Genomic DNA, 17,231 nt, shown 5'->3' on the forward strand with positions numbered 1-17,231 from the left:
CCCTTACTAGATGTCGACTGACTAAGAGGGCCCCTCTGTCCTGACACTGACCCCTTTTGTATAAAAGTTTTCAGATTTATTACAGTGTAATTTGCATGCCATAAACTTATTCACTGGAAGTGCCCAGAGCAGTATTTAGTAAATTACAGAGTCCTAGCCTTATCCCACAATTCAGCTTTAGAACTTTCCTATCCATCATCCCAAACATCAAATTTGCAGTCCATCTCCCTCCCACGGTCCCAGGGTCCAGGAAACAGTTCATTGGCTTTTTGTGCTTATGAACTCACCCTGCCTCCACATTTTATTCTATCAGTCACTTTTTGCATCTGGTTTCTTTCACTTAGCATCATGTTTCTGTGATTCATCTAGGTTGTAGAATCTACCCACATTTAATTGCTTGATAGCATCAAGTTGTAGACGACCCCTCCCATTTGGCTATTAAGACTTAATGTTGCTAGGAATGTTAGCATCCAAGACTCTGTGCAGACATAAACTTTCTCTTAGGACAGACCCAGGGCTGATTGTTTCACAGGGTTTGTTGAAAAAGGTTCTTGTTATGTACCCAGGCTGGCCTGGGGTTTTGTGGTCTTTCCATCTCAGCCTTGCAGAAATGACCCCATTATTTCCCAACAAGGTTTCTCATCTTATGTCCTACCAGGACGAGGGCTCCAGTTTCCCCTGATCCTCACTAACATCTGGCACCACTGCCCCACGATTAGACAGGGTTTCTCAATGTAGCCCTGGCTGTCCTAGAACTTGCTCTGTAGACCAGGCTAGCCTTAAATTCACAGAGCTCTTCCCAAGTGCTGGGATTAAAGGTATACACCATTATGCCCAGCTTTTTGTTTTTTGTTTTTGTTTTTTAAAGCAGAGAAGTTTGTCAATAGATTTGATGATGGCTAACATGGCCAAATTTATCTTTTAAGGACTATTATTTTTGTGTCACATTTAATAACCCAGGGTTATGAAGATTTCCTCCATATTTTCTTCTGGAAGTTTTACAGTTTTGGCTCTTTTATATAGGGCTTTGGTCCACTCTGTGTATGTTTTTACATGTGTACTCACACCTATGTGCACAGGTTTGTGTGTGTGGGTGTGACAGGTCTAACTGGACATTGACTGCTCACCTTGTTTCTTGAGACTATGTTTGACTGAACCTAGACATCACCAATTCAGTTAAACTACATGGTCACTGGGCCCGAGAGTCTCTTCTCCCCCCAGCACAGGGATTACAGATGGACACTGTCACATCTGGCTTTTTACGCCGGTGCTAGGGATCTAAACTCAGGTTTCCATGTGTCAGAAGCTCCTGTGACCCCTTTTGAGTTGATTTTTGTACAAAGTATGAGGTAAGGGCTCAAGTTCATGTATTTTTGCATGTGTACAGATGCTGTGGGCTGAAACTATGTCCTCCTTTCACCCTCAAGTCCATACGTTAAAGCTCTCACCCCTTAGGAGTGATATGTTTAGATGGATCTTTACAGACATAATTGAACATTAGACAGAATCATTAGGGGCGGGCCTTGAGCCATATAAATGGTGTCCTTTTGGATTAGGGTGCAGATATATAAAGAGAACACATCTTGCATAGTCACAGACAGCTAACTACAAGCCAAGGATAAAGTCTGGGAGACTCTGCTACTCAAATTTAGCTTTCAGAACTGACAGAAAACCAAGTCCTGCTGTTGAAATCCCCAAGTCTGTGATGATTTGTGGCCCCAATGAACTATGCAGTAACTAGTTGTCCCATCTGTTTATGAAAAACTGTTCCGCTGTGAAATGTTTTGGCATCTTGATGGGTATCACTTAGCCTGGCATTTTGGAACATTTATTCATGTTCACAATGTTGTTCACTGATCTGTGCATGGACCTTAGGATAGTATCACAGAGTCTGGACTACTGCAGCTTTGTAGGGAGTCTAGGAAAACTCACAGAGATCTTCCCAAGTGACACTTGTCTTTCAAGGTCCTTTGCATTTACACACACACACACACACACACACACACACACACACACACACACACACACAGAGTTGATCTTGTCAGCACTACTGTGGTAGTTTGAATGCAATTGCCTCCATAATCTTATAGGGAGTGGCACTGTTAGAAGATGTGGCTTTGTTGGAGTAGGCATGGCCATGTTGGAGGAAGTGTGTCACTGTGGGGGCAGGCTTTGAGGTCTCCTATGTTCAGGTATCACCCAGTGTAGGACTCTCCTGTAGGACTCTCAGCTGTCTCTTCGGTACCATGTCTGCCTGCAAGCCACCATGCTCCCCACCATGATGATAAAGGACTGAACCTATGAAACTGTAAGTGAGCCACCACAATTAAATGTTTTCCTTTGAAGGATTTGAGGTGGTCATGGTGTCTCCTCACAACAACAGAGACCTTAACTAAGGCAACCACTATGAAGTCCACTGGATTAAATTTCCAAAGAATGGTTGCTTTTTCAATTTCTAGTCTTCCAACTTATGAGTACAGAATGCCTTTCCATTCAGCTAGGAGGTTTTGTTTGTTTGTTTGTTTGTGATATAGGGTCTCACTACGCAACTCTGGCTACCTAGAACTATGTAGATCAAGCTCACCTTGAACTCACAGAGTTCTGCTTCTGCCCCAGATACAGGTGATCACTACCACAGCTGGCCTTACTCAGAACTGAATTCTGCTTGGCAATGCCTTGGGGTTCAGTGTATAAATCCTGTACTTTCAGTTAAGTATATTTTTAAGGGTTTTGCTTTTTTTTTTTTTTTTTTTTGAAGCTGGTGTGAGCAGAATTTCCCACCCTCTTGTGTGTATGTGGTATATGTTATATGTACATGTGCACATGTGCATGGGCGCAGATAAAGGCCACTGGTTGGTACTGGGTGCCTTTCTCGACTGCTTTCTACCTCAGGTTTTAGACAGCATCTCTCACAGAACCCAGAACTTGCTGGCTGGCTGGCCAAGGAGCCCCTAGGACCTGCCTGTCTCCACTCCCAAGGTCAGAATTACAGGCACCTAATGCCATCCTCAGCACTTCACGTTTGTGTTGCAAGCACTTTGCTGACTAGCACACCCGAGTGGAAAGTGCCTTCTCAATTCCACTTCTGGCTATAGAGACAACATGTGGCACCTGCATCCTGTGGTCTTACTATGCTCACCTAACAGGGAAACCAAAGGAAATGAAAACATGCTTCCTTCCCTACCAATACAATCCAATTCAGTCCAACGTCACCAAAAGGCAGGCCTCCCCCTGTTGGCACATTGAAGGAGTAAGAGGCCAGCTGCTCCATCAATAATAGGGGTTGAATGCTGACTGGAACATTCATGCCCAGGGCAACACCACACAGCTGCCGAAAGTGGATTAGGGTTGATTCCATAGTAGCATGGGGAATTTGTATGTTTTGTTTTGTTTTGTTTCCCACCCTCCCATGAACATTTGGCACTCAGAAAGGAAAACAAAACAGAACACCCACGAGGGAAGATGGTGTTGGCATCTCAGCTTACCTTACAGTACTCGTCAATTGGTATCAGGCGTTTGACAGCCACGTCCCGGATGTGGCTGCGGCGGAAGAGGATTTTGCCTGCAGGAGATGAGAACACATTCAGCAAGGCAGGAAGTAGTGGCCTGCCTTCTGCACCTGGAGTGGCTGTCTGGGATGGGCCTGGCAGCGCTCAGTGTTTCCAGTCTACACTGGGAGACAGCCTGGGTAACTAATGCCAAGCTGAGCTCTGGAACTCTGCTGCTGAGCTCTGGAACTCTGATGCTACAGTGGCTGGGGAGAATACTGGTAAGAGCTTTTAAAGTTTCATGAGGCTTGAACTCAGAGCCTTGTTGACACATCTCTATACCAGTAGGTTCAACATAGTAGATGGCACAGTCACTATACATATTTATGGACCACATTGTAAAACTATGATATGTGGAATCAAAGTGGTGAGGATGACTGGCATGGCCCTCACTCACTTCCAGCATTCCTCATTCCTGTTAGAAATATCCAAAACCTGTCTACCAGCTATTCTGAAAACCCCAATCTATAGTTGTCAGGTGTGGCTCCATACTGTGCTCCTCCCACTGAAAACCATTCTCACGATTGTCCAGGCTCTGGTAACCACTACTCTACCTGTTGCTTCCATGAGGTCCCCTTTCTCGCTTCTGCATTTGGGTGACACCATATGGAAAAGCCCCTGCAGGAAGGGCTCTTCCAAGCTGAGCCTGTGCAACCCAAGACCCTCCAGCTGTGTGGATAGCTCAGAGTGGAAACTCAGCCCCCTTCCCTTCCAGCATTTATGTCTCTGCTCCTGTCTAAGGGTTTCCTAAACTTGTGTGCTATTTCTGTAATGACTCTGTACCTTTCTGATCTACCCATGTTTGTAAGAAAAGAAAACTCTCGGAGATAATGCACCAAAGGGTTTGGAGTGCCTCGTCTTCTGGGTGGCAGATGACAGATCATGTTTTTTCTCTAAGCTTTTCCTAAAGTTTCTATCATATTGCTTTTAGAACCGCAAACGTGTCCTCCCACAGAAGAGGGGGGCAGTGCTGACAACCTGCTTTCCTCAATGGACCATCCCCATGGGAACTGGGGTGGGGAGCAACAGGCTCTGCTGGTGGCCCTAACAGGGAGGCATCTTTATGGGATTCTGGGCATCCTTTCCAGGGCAGGACTGTCCCCAACCCATCATTTCCAATTCAACTCCAGATTGAGCCAGTGGCCTTCCCAACCCCAGTCAATGTGACAATCAAATAGCCCTCATCATTTTCACTGGCCACTGCAGGTAGGGCTGCTTGTAAGCTAGACTCCACTGAAGTGTCACAAGCCTGTGAGGCCTCAGGACTAAGAAAGAATGTGATGCTGTGGAGTAGCCCTGGGCAGCTAATGCTTTCGGCTCATCTGCTTCTCAAACAGGAGAGGATCCTCTACCCGCAACCCAAAGTAATGTGGTCTCAATAGGTGTCAGTTCCCTTCTGCATGTGGGGGGGGGGAGGGAGAGCACTATTCAGGCTTCTTTCGGTAAAGGTAGTAAGTGGGCTCAAAGTATTAACAACTAGCATGGCACTACTGCCAACCTACGGCACAAGGAACAGACTTGTTCAAAGCCATCACCCAGCTATAGAGTCTGTTTTGGTTAAGTTTTTTTTTTTTTTTTTTAAGTCAACCTGACACAAGCTAGAGTCATCTAAGAGGAAAGCACAGATGAGAAAATGTCTCCACAAGATTGGCCTGTAGGCATCTCTGTGAATTCGAGGCCAGCCTGGCTTGACTACAGAGTGAGTTCCAGGACAGCTAGGGCCACACAGAGAAACCCTGTTTTGAAAAAAAAAGAAAAAAGAAGATGGGTCTGCAGGCAAACCTAAGGTTAGGTATTGTCTTGACTAATGATTCATCTGGGAGGCTCCAGTCAACTGTGGGCGGTGTCTGCCCTACACAGGTGGTTGAATGAGCCAGCAGTCAAGGAGCAGCATTTCTCCACGTCTTTGCCTCAGTTCTTGCCTTGACTTCCCTCAATGATGAACTGTGACATGGACATCTTAACTCAATAAACCCTTTATTCTCCGGCTTGTGCTTGGTCATGGTGTTTTATCAAAGCCATGGAAAGTAAAGGAGGCCAGAGTCAATGCTGAGGCTTCACCCCAGGAGGAGCGGAGAGGGTGGGAACTCCTCAGGCACAGAACTCAGTGCTTCCAGGGTCTCCCAGGGATGACACAAGGAAAGAAGGTGTGGCCTTGAAGGGACCTCTGGGGACACTTTGTAGCAGAAGAGCTCACTAGATGGCTATTACCAATCCCTCCTACACTGAGCTTACAGAGCCAAGGGTCTCTGGAGTCTGTGAACTGGGAGAACAGGGCTTTTCCTTAGAGGTCACCTCTACAACAGACCTAGAGCCTGGCCCTCGGTAGACCTTACAAAGGAGTAATTACCGTGTCCCCCAAAGCAGCATGGCCATGCATGACACTCTAGTTAAGAACACATTGATCCTTTCGCCCACCCTCAGCTTTCTGGGGCCAACGAGCACATGAGAGCCAGGTTACACTCAGGCCAGGAGCCAGGCAGTCTAGTACTCTCAGCAGTTCCTACTTGTTGGTGATGCCTCTCTGGTGAAGGGTGAGGACAGCCAGCATGGGCAAGGGTCTGATCTGATGGGAGGGTCAGGGAGGACGGCGGGGCTGCCTCCACACTGGAGTGGAAAGGGTGTCCAGAAGCAAGACGGGCTTTGATGGGAATGGGCAGCTTTTGTTTACCACAGGGAAGAAGGCCAAACTGCAATTCTTAGTTTTCAAGTCGCATCCTCTGCCAAGTTGGCCTCCACAGCTCCTGCTGGGATGGAAAGTCCACACAGGCTGGTCCTTCCCCCGCCTTTGTGCTAACATGAAACTCGCCTTTGTCTTGCTGACAAGGCAGTCTGGGTAGAGAGCTGACCTCAGGAGAGGGGACCCACTTCCTGCCCAGGGCACTGGCCTGGGGAATAGCTGAGAGGTGGGCTCAGAATGGATGGGCCAGAGGTCCCGGGACCCCTGGGGGATCTCAATCTGGAAGTGGGCACAAGGACAAAGGGGCTAGGTCCCGAGAGCAGCATTTGCATGAATTCTTGCTGGGAAAGAATTACGTAACCACAAAGGCTTTTAAGGGCTGGGGAGAGGGTCGGGCTCAACTTCTCCACCTTGGGAAGTTTCCCAGAGCTGACTTGTGCCTTTCATCCAGAAGAAAGCTACGGTTTTCTGCTCCCCCCTTTCTTGAGGAAAGACTGGCTTTTAGAGCCTGGCTGAACTCAAATATTCTTGGTCATTCCAGAATGACTCCAACATACAAAACCAAGAACCCCCAAAGGTAGGCCCCCAACAGTCCTCTTGCTGCCTTTGCTGAGAGCCTATTCTGTGCCAGGAATTAAACTTTGTGAAGCAGATTCACTGGCTTATTTAACAGATGTGGAAATGGGGGGGGAGGGAGAGGCTGGGGTAGTGATTAAAGTCACGGGGCTGAAGAGGGTTGACTCCAAAGCATGTGTTTTGCAGTCCTGAGTTTTGGCTATTGCAGCTGGCACATGGGGTTCTCTCCAGTGGGAGAAAAATTCCAGTGTGGTTGATTCTATTCCAGTGGAGGGATTAAAAATGTTACGTTTCTGTCCTTTTTTTTTTTTTTTTTTTTTTTTGGCAAAGAATTTTCCCAGCAGAGGGGGTCTAGCAAATACAGCTAGCTTAATATTCAACCCAGCCAGGCTGATAGTATCTGAGAACCTACTGACTGCATGACAGGGACCCATGAAAGGCAGAAGATGGTGAGTTCTCCAAACCATGGGCTATTGGTGTGGCCATCATCCGTGTGTAACAACAGCAAGTAAGCAGTGGCCCTCAGTGACCTGTCAAGATATTTACACCATCCTTATGGGCACCATCCTTATAGTACCATTCTCATCTCCAATGTGCAAGAGAGGAAATCAAACATGCTAGAATCATTCACCAAGGTTAGGGCTGCATGTGTGTGTGTGTGACCAGGGTGCCAAAGTTAGAAGTCACTCCAGCATGAGGCTTGGAGCCAGCCACCCCTTTGTTAGAATCCCAGGTCTGCCAACCATGCACACAGCTGTGGTTTCTCTGGGCCCTAGTTCCTCCTTTGTAACAGCTGTGTAATACCAACTACCTGTAGGGAATGAACTGGGGTGACTAGCATAAAGCACTCAGCCCAACACTGATGTCCAACGACAGCTGTAAGTAGCTGTTGTTGAAATCTGGAGTGGGTTCTGTTTCGGAGGAATCCCCTCTTTTTCACCCAAAGCCTTGACATTACTCTTTGGTAGGGGCAAGGGAGTGCCAGGGACACAAGTATGAGCCAAGACTGCACAGCATCCTTTGCAGCAGCTGGTGTAACAGCTGGCACTCAAGGTGCTTTGTAGATTTTTGTATTATGATCCCAACATAATCCCTAGAGTCTGTGGATATGATGGGAAACTCCATGCCCTACATTATCCTGGATCAGCCTGGAAACCACATGAAACCTGCCAAGCAGACAGCTTTCTTTCTCTGACACAGAGGTCAGAAGGATCTGAAGTTCCAGAAATTTTCTATGCCCCATCCTGGCTCCCTGTGATGAGGGATGCAGGCAGTTTCTAGATGCTGGAAGGCCCTAGCTGACAGCCATCAAGCAGGCTGCAGGGAATGAATTCAACCACAATGTGAATGAGATTGAATAGGTGTTTTTCTCTGGGACCTCCAGGTAGGCGGTGTAGCCTGGCTAACACCTTGACTTTGTCCTTGAACAGGGAACCCAGCTGAGCTTGCCAAGGCTTCTGTCCCACAGAACTTTGAGGCAATAATGTTGTGTTGTGCTGTTAAACTGTTGGTGACTTGTGATGTAGGAACAGAAAATGAACACAGTGGTTATACCACTGTGAAAACCTCCTGTGTTCTAGCTCCCACTTGAGAAGCTGAGCATTATAGATGGCAGGATCCCACCCAAGGACACGCAGCTAGTCAGAGGCATATGCCCATTCTTAGCTACTCAATCTGCCCTTGGCTGAGACTCTTGTTAGTGGAGCTGTGCTGGTTAGTCTGACATGGCTAGGACCATTTCAAATAAATACAAACTGAGATTACCCAGAAGAAGGAACAAGTTGAGGAATTGCCTCCATATGATTGGCCTGTGTGAGTGTATGTGTGTGAGTGGCCTGTTCTGAATTGTTAACTGATGTGGAAGGGTTCAGCCCACTGTGGGCAATGCCACCTCTGGGCCGGTGGTTGTAGGTTGTATTAGAAAGCCAGCTGAGCAAGCCATGGTGAGCTAGCAAGCAGCTTCCTCCATGGTTCCAGCTTGGTCCCTGTTTCATCTTCCTAGAGAAATGTAATTGATGAAATAAACCCTTTCTTCTGAAAGTTGCTTTTTCATTGTGGTATTTATCACAGCAACAGAAAAGCAAACTAGGAGAGAAACACTGCCCCCCAGAACCTGCCCCCAACTCCTCCGTGAGAAGGATGAGCTTGCATGCTCTTTTTGGGGTTGGGAGCTGTTCTTCAGTGGACAGGCTTGTCCTGTCTGAGAGCATGCACCCCACCCACCTGGCAGAAATGGAATGATCCTCTGTTTGGGATCCTTCTGACCTCCTTCCATGGGGAACTTGTCCAACATCTGCATCTAAACAGAGAGGGAAAAAAAGCAGAAACCTTTCACAATATAAAATACACATATAGGACATTGTAAAGGGGTATGTGAAATTTGTGATTTGACATATCAGAAGTTTACTTTGTCCAGCTTTCCAGAATCTAGAGGCAATGGGGATGGGGGCTGGATCTGAGTTGTGAAAGCAACTGTTTATATTCACAGCTTCCAAACTGTGAAAGCTCAAAGTTGCAAGAGACCATTCTTAGTTTTTTTTTTTAAGATTTCAAATTATGTATACATGTATATGCATCTGTGACACACATATGCAGGTGTCTTCAGAGACCAGAAATATCAGAGCTCCTGGAACTAGATTTAAAGACAGTTATAAGTCATTTGGTGAGGGTGTTAGAAACCAAACTTGGGTCCTCTGAAAGCAGGGGCAGTACCTTAACTACCGAGCTATCTCTCCAGGCCACCATTCTTGGTTCTCCTGGAGAGTTTAAGCCCCGGGACTTGAAATGTGAACAATAGCCTGATGACTTTTGTGTCACAGACAGCAGGTCATTCTGCATTCTGAGAAGTGAGAGGTGTGTTAAAATGCCCTTCACCTGGTTAAGCACATGCTTATGACATCATTTTATTCCTGATCGACTCTGAAATCTCCAACCTGCTCAGCAGAGCCCAGTGCTTGATGCTGTGTTGCATGCATGAGCCAGCCATGAAGACAAGCAGTCTCTAAAAGAGCCTGGAAAATAATCTGGTGACTGTGAAGTAGTAGTGTATGAGATACCACAAAAGAGGCAGGGGTAGAAGATGGAGTTGAGGGCAGACCATGAATACTTGTATCTGTGTCTTAGGGTTTCTAATGCTGTGAAGAGACACCACGACTAAAGGAACTCCTATAAAGGGAAATATTTAATCCAGGTGGCAGCTTACAGTTCAGAGGCTCAGTCCATTATTATCAGGGTGTGGAGTGTGGCAGTGTGCAGGCAGACATGGTGCTGGCTACATCTTGACCCAGAAGGCAACAGGAAGTGAGTGGACTGAGTGTCACACTGAGTGAAGCTTGAGCAAGGGAGACCTCAAAGCCCACCCCCACAGTGACATACTTCCTCCAACAAGGCCACATCTACTTCAACAAGGCTGTACCTCCTAATAGTGCCACTCCCCCCGGGGGCCATTTTCTTTCAAACCACCATACTGATAGCTTAAGAAACAAAAGTGAAGCTGGGTGTGGTGGCACACACTTTTAATCCCAGAGCCAAGGCCAGTGTGAATTTCAGGAAAGCCAGGATTATATAGTAATATCTTACAACAACAACAACAACAACAACAATAATATATAAAAATAAATAAATAAAATAATTTTAGAAAAAGAAAAAAAGTAATATGGAATCTCTGGTTTGGAACTCAAAGTCACAAGGATCTGTCACTTAACTCTTGTGTGTTCTGATGTAACTTTAAGGGTCTTCTCTTTCCTTTCCCGTTAATGACAATGAATCACATGCACTGCCTTACAGTTAAGGCTGGGCTGGAGGATGTTACCAGGGCTCTCTGCAGCTGTGTGCCATGTTTCTGAATCCAGAGTTGAACTGTACTTTCTCATCCTCAGAAGAGGACCACGTCTAATGATCAGTGAAACATGTTACTTCAGGGTGGAGGCTTGCCGTTTTCTAATCCCATTCTCTTGTGACGGACACACACTTCTGCCATCTGCAGTCCTGGGGGGTGGGGTGGGTGCAGAGCCTCAGCAACCCCGCCCATGGTCCATCCCATGGTCTAGTTGCCCCTCCATGCAGGATGCAAGTTGCTCTGCTGTCTGGTGGGGTTATTTGTTCGTTTTGTTTTGTTTGTGCTTACTTTTTTTTTTTTTTTTTTGAGACAGTGTCACTATGTTGCTCTGTCTATACTGGAGCAAACTATGTAGGCCAAGCTGGCCTCAAACTCACAGAGATCTGCTTGCCTCTGCTTCCTGAGTGCTAGGATAGTGCATATGTCACTACCACTATCACCAAGAATGGCTTAATAATGTAGATGATGGCCTTTTTTGGGGGGGTGATACTAGGTACTGATCTAAGAATCTCCCCATATACTAAGTCAGTCATCTACCACTGAGCCAGCCCTGAGGTTGCTTGTTACAGCAGCATATTCTGATCTATCCTAATTTACAAGGAAGCCAGAGCAGATGGAAAGGTGTCCCGAGCCTATCAAGAATGGCAGACAGGTGAACACTTCACCTGTCCACGAGAACACTTCAGGGAGATCATTATCCTGACTTCCCAGACATCTCTGATGGAAAGAAATAAGTCTGGAAAAGTCCAGGAGAAATGAGGCTCCAGGAGGGAGTAGGCACATAAGTAAAGGAGGAAATGTGCCCACAGAGCAGGCAGGTACTGCATCTCAGTAGGATTCACACACCCCTACCCACTCCCGAGTCCTCAGGACCCTGTAATGTGAACATTAGCAATCATCCAGTGTTTACAGCCCAAAGTGTGGCAAGGCCAGAGTCTACAGCTCAGGAGTACTTTGTCTCTGCAAAACCACACCTCTGCAATGCTGAGAAGATGCAGAGAGGCCAGGGGTCACATGTATAGTGCTGGAGCTCCTGGCTTCTTCCTCTTTTATACAATGCCTTGGGGGAGTCAGCCAGCTTCAATGTGGCGGGGCTTTCAGGGCAGCTGGGATATGCAGGCTTCCAGAAGCCTGGGGTAGAGGCTTTATCCATGGATTTATTTAGTTTTGGTTTTTCAAAACAGGAGTTTCTCTGTGTAGTTTTGGAGCCTGTCCTGAAACAGTCTTTGTAGATGAGGCTGGCCTTGAACTCACAGAGATCTGCCTGCCTCTGCCTCCCGAGTGCTGGGATTAAAAGTGTGTGCCACCACAGCCCTTGCGGATTTTATTTATTATTATGTGCAGTGCTAGGGATAGAGCCAAGGGCTTTGCACATGCTAGGTAAGAGATCCACCACTGTAGCCACTGGGCTACCCTGGGTTCCACTATCCACAGCACTATTTGTGGCTGTCCATCATTGGTCCCAACTCTGTCCTGCATGGGGACTGGAATACTTGGTCCACTGTCCTTCCCTGACTGCTGAAGCCACTGTGGGCCTCTTCGAAAAGACGGATTCATTTCTGAAGAGTTCCTCCTCACCAGCACGTAGCAGGCTTTCAATAAACACTGGCAGAATGGGTGCCAACAGTGGGGGAGACTGGCAAGTGTAGGTGGCACCTGAAAATACTCTGGGCTTTACAAGACATTCCATGGTAAACTTAAAACCACCCCGAAACACAAAAGCTTAATGAAAAAGAATCAAAGCATTCAATAGGAAGAATCCCTTTCTTCAGGAGGTCACTTCAAGGGACATTAAATAACTCTAATGAGTAACAGTCTTATTACTAATATAAAATGATAATTTAGAATACTAATATAACATATTTACTAATATAAAATGATAATAATGGCAACAGTGCACAGCAGTTGACAGTTAACAGTCTCATTTAGTTTCATCTGATCTTTACAGTGACTCTGAAACAAATGTTACAAATTCCAAGTTACAGACTTGGAAAGCTGGTAGCAGAGAGGGGAATGAACTTGCCTTAAGTCACACAGTAAAGCAGCAGCATGACCTGTCCAAACACCTTCGTCTAATCACATTCTAATTTCACTCTTTAGCTGCCTTCAGGGTTACATGGCTACGGAAAATCAGCTTGAGACAAGGTAAGCTTAAGATTCTGTGCACATGTGAGCAGCACATTCCTTTCCCAAAAGCAATTCATCAGTCTTAGCTGCAGAGGTTCTGAAACAGATACATTTACCTAATGCTATCTATCTCCTTTTCCCTTTTCACTATTAGGACAAAGTTGAAACTCCACCAAAGAGAAACGTGTTGTCAAGAATGCCACTTCTGTTCTCTTGGTGCCTTTTAAGACCTTTGGATCTCCATACTGGCTAACAAGTGTGCACACTGGCTAAGGAGTGTCTACACTGACTAGTGCCCATGCTGGCTAGTAAATGTCTACACTGGCTAACAAATGTCCACACTGGCTTATATACCACTGGTCTAACCTCAGATAAGTGCCCTTGGAGCAGACAGCTCAGGTGAAATCCTGATGCTTCCTCTACCAGCTGGATCCATCAAGCCTGTGTGGCCATTTAGGACATGAGGGACATTCTGCAGGTGGCTATGAATAACACTACTTTGAAACTGATTTGGGAGTAACTTAGTAGTATGGGAGGCGGTTGTTTTGTTTGATTTACTTATGAATATGTATGCTGCTCTGTCTGTATGTACACCTGCATGCCAGAAGAGAGTATCAAATCCCATTACAGATGGTTGTGAGACACCATGTGGATGCTGGGAATTGAACTCAGGACCTCTGGAAGACCAGCCAGTGTTCTTAACTGCTGAGACATCTCTCTAGCCCTACTTTTTTTGTATTACCCATATAAAACATACATCTTTCAACCATATCTGGGTACACAGTTCTGTGGCCTTATGCACACTCACTCTGTGGGCACCCAGCTACTCCACCATCTCTACAGACTTGCATCAGTAAGAGCACCAAATGGCTCTCCATCCACCCTGCCTGGTGCCACCACCACCTCATGATCAGTTGATTTTTCTGGGTACTTTGTACAGGTGTAGTGAAACATCTGTCCTTTTCTCTCTAGCCTTACTCTGCCCAGTGCACAGCTTTCAGGGTTCAATCACATTTAAGCCAGTATCAGAATTGGTTTATTTTGTTTTGTTTGTTTGTTTGTTGTGAGATAGGGTCTTTCTTTGTAGTTCTAGTGACATCTGTGACCCTTCTCCAGGGGACATACTGAACCTGGAGGACTCAGAGTAAAATGGTTGCACACACATTGTGAGGTGAACCCATGTCTGAGGCTTATTTGTAAAGGATTCAGGTGCTAGACATAGACATCAAGTCTTAGTGTCAGACATGACCACAGGAGTTCAACTTTTCTAAGAAGGTGAATGCTCATTATGGGGACATTTTTGCTGGTGACAGTGTTGTTACCCATGAAGTAGCTTGGGCCACGCTTCTTCTACCATGAGTAGCAGCCTCTCTTTACATCTGCTTAAATTTTCCACCCTATCGGTGTGGACACCTATGGTTCTGGTTTTCCTGATGTCCTCTAGTAGCTGGCATTTGGGCCCATTATCAAGATGTTGATCCTGTTTTCTGTGCTGGCCTTGAATACCTCATCCTATGGTCCAAGATGAGCTTAAACCATAGCAGACATTCATTTTTCCCCAAAGTAATGGCGCTGATGTGCCAGACACTGTCTGCAGCAGCAGCTGCTGCCATGGGGCCCAGGCACAGTGGAGGGGGGACAAGTCTTTGACACGGTGGCCCTGGGCCTAGTTGTAGCCAAAGCCAAAAGTCCTTGGATTTCTCAGTTCCATTCAGCTAACAAACATGAGCTGGGAGAATCCAACCTAGCTGGGGTCCTCCTGTCTGCACCATGATGATCCGACAAAAACTGGACCTTGGTCCAGAAGCATTGAGAACTGACAAAAGCCCAGCTGTCAAATTCCAAAGTCTGGAAGCTCAAGCACTGGTACCGTGCCCTCCCTTTCTTTATCTTTCTGCTGAGCTCAAGCAGCCTGGGCCTGTCAGGCATCCTACCAGCTAGCACCTGTTCCATATTCAGCAGCCCAGGGCTATTCTTGTAGTCTCCATCTCTTAGGAAAAATAAATAAATAAATAAAATAAATAAAAGGAGCTATGCTTCACATACCACAAAGATCACTCTTTAAAATGTACCACTCAGCAGTTCCTTGTGTATTTACACAGCAAGCAGTCATGACCACTATCTAATTCTAGAACATTTTCATCACCCCCAAAAGATACCCAACGTCTACAACCACTGTCTGCCCATCGTCCCCTTCCCCAAGCCCTGTGGGATTGCCCCTTCTGGGCACAATCACCAATTTGAACTTGTAGCTGGTAGCAAAAGCAGTGACAGAGAGCAGGGTGGCTAAAAGCATGGACTTTGGCATCACATAGCCTCAGATCTGAGTACTGTCATACTCTGTGTGACTGCACACGTGAATGGACTTCTCTGAGCCCAGGCGCTTTGGTCTGTGTAACCTGATAAGTTTGGTTGTGATGATTAAATGAATGGACTGGGCCCAAGAACAGTTTCAGAAATGCTGGCTGTTTTTACTGACAAGTTCCCATATCACCAGTGACATTACTCAGACACAGAAGAGTAAGGGAGTATGCCCAAGGCCACACAGCAGGGGGTGGCTGGACCCAGGGCTTGAGTTCTCTGCTTTTCTATTATACCACACCAGTTCAGCTGCCCCTCCTCCACCAAGCCTCAGCCTTCCCCTCACTGTGAGCCAAGTCACTTCTAAAAAAATAATTCAAAACAAAAATTAAAAACTGTGCCAAATAGGACATGAAATCATGAAATCATCTAATGTTGGGGTGTCATGGCCCCACAGGAGCTGGTTTCCTTGTCTAGTCCTTGGGGACAGCTGAACTGAGTGGCCCAACCTCTCCTACCCCTCTGGGGTGGGTATGGGTATGGGGAAGCTGCTTCTAGCTTGAACCAGACCCCCTAGAATCATATGGCTTTCCCACTTTGCCACCACACCATCTGGGACTCCTTAAAACCTGATGGAGCCAGGCTTCTGAACAGTGACACCATGGCAGGATGGCCACCCAAGGCAGCCAATCCTTCTCCAGCAAACCCTAATCCTTACTACACTGAGCTGACTGGGCTGGGAAGAAAAACTGAGAGTAAGAACAGGGGCCTCGTAAGTGCAGGATTTGGGTTGGGAAGACCTGTGACCAGACCCAGCAACGGAGGTCACTGCAGGGTCACTGCAGGTGTCACATCCGTGGAGAGGGGCAGATGACAGTTAATGCACTGAGTCAAGTCCATCTCATTTCACTGTCATAATAAGAACACGGCGGAAGCACTTTCTTCCCCATTAAAAGCGAAGGAGAAAATGGAGGCGTAGAAATGGACGGAGGTAACACCAATTCGAGACCTGAGTCTTGAACTTGTGTTTGTCTTCGGCCTTGGGCCAGGCTGGAATAAGGAATTCAAGTGGCAGTCTAGCTGTAATATGCCAGGATTCACAGGGCTCCCTCCCACTCAGGTGTCCCCTAGCCCAGTGTTACTGGCTCCCCACCACAGCTGACAGGCTGGGACAGAGTCTGATCCAGGTTCCCGAGAGCAGGGAAAGACAGCTGACAGAGACTGAAGGTGTTGACTTGAGGACACATGCTAAGTATGATGGCCAACAGACAAGCCAAGAGGCTGGACTAGGGTGGCCAGTGGGAAAAGAAAGCAGGTTGGTCAGAGGGTCCTGAGGTCACAAGTGGTCACTAGGCCCTCCCAAGGTCAAAGCAGTGTATTCTCTGGGTTCCAGGCAACACTCTGCTCTGCCCATGAATCCAACCCACTTCTCCCTTCATGTGTTAACTAGCTGAGTGGGTTCTGCTCTGCAGATGTAAATAACCCCTGGGATGACAATCATGTCACTCTTCTTCCTTAGCCCCACTGTTCCTTCTTGGAGTTGCCAGGCTGGCAAGAAGCCACCGAACACATGCCAAGACAGGACTCCCGAGGTAGACACCACTGCCTCTAACAGCAGCCTAGCAATAGGCAAAGGCTCTAGGTCATTTGCATTATCACCTGTCTGTGTGAATGGGCGGAGCATCACTGAATGCTATTGGCCACTCTCAAATGGGCCTGTGTCACCTGCTCAGGGCACTGGATGGAGCCAGTCATCACCACTGCCCCATGCCTCCTTTCCCTGTGTTTTCTTCTCCTATCTGCTCATTTTAGATGGTGGTTGGTTTATTTATTCCGGGGCAGGGGTCAAACTCTCGGTCTTGTGTGTGTGAAGTACATATTCTCCCACTCAGCCGCATCCCAGCCCCACAGCAAGTTTTACAGGTATCCCCGCTGTTTATTAATATTCAGCTCATTTGCAGCGGAGCAGCAGAAAATTATAACTGTATGTGGCTACATGCGGCCAAACACAAAGCATCACGATGAGCTCATTATGTTTTAAATAATTAAATGACTGGTATCTCACCCACTTTACACAATGCAGCAACTCCTGGCTTTGTGTTGTGAAGGCATTTGGGGACTGTTTTAGCTGCACTTGAGAGAGCAGTCAGGAGCCTATTGC

At 46.8% G+C, this 17,231-nt stretch overlaps 1 protein-coding gene across 1 annotated transcript in view; it reads right to left on the reverse strand.

Annotated features, from left to right (window-relative positions):
• The window catches only part of Sh3pxd2b (SH3 and PX domains 2B), a 77,739-nt gene that overhangs the window by 32,294 nt on the left and 28,214 nt on the right, over positions 1–17,231 (reverse strand). The window contains exons 3-4 of the mRNA XM_051180994.1: positions 9,028–9,103; positions 3,486–3,562 (exon numbers count right to left, since the gene is read on the reverse strand). Of these exons, the coding sequence (XP_051036951.1) occupies positions 3,486–3,562; positions 9,028–9,103 (153 nt within the window). The remainder of the gene's footprint in view (positions 1–3,485; positions 3,563–9,027; positions 9,104–17,231) is intronic.

Source organism: Phodopus roborovskii, unplaced genomic scaffold (assembly GCF_943737965.1).
Source record: "Phodopus roborovskii unplaced genomic scaffold, PHOROB, whole genome shotgun sequence".
Classification (NCBI taxonomy): domain Eukaryota; kingdom Metazoa; phylum Chordata; class Mammalia; order Rodentia; family Cricetidae; genus Phodopus; species Phodopus roborovskii.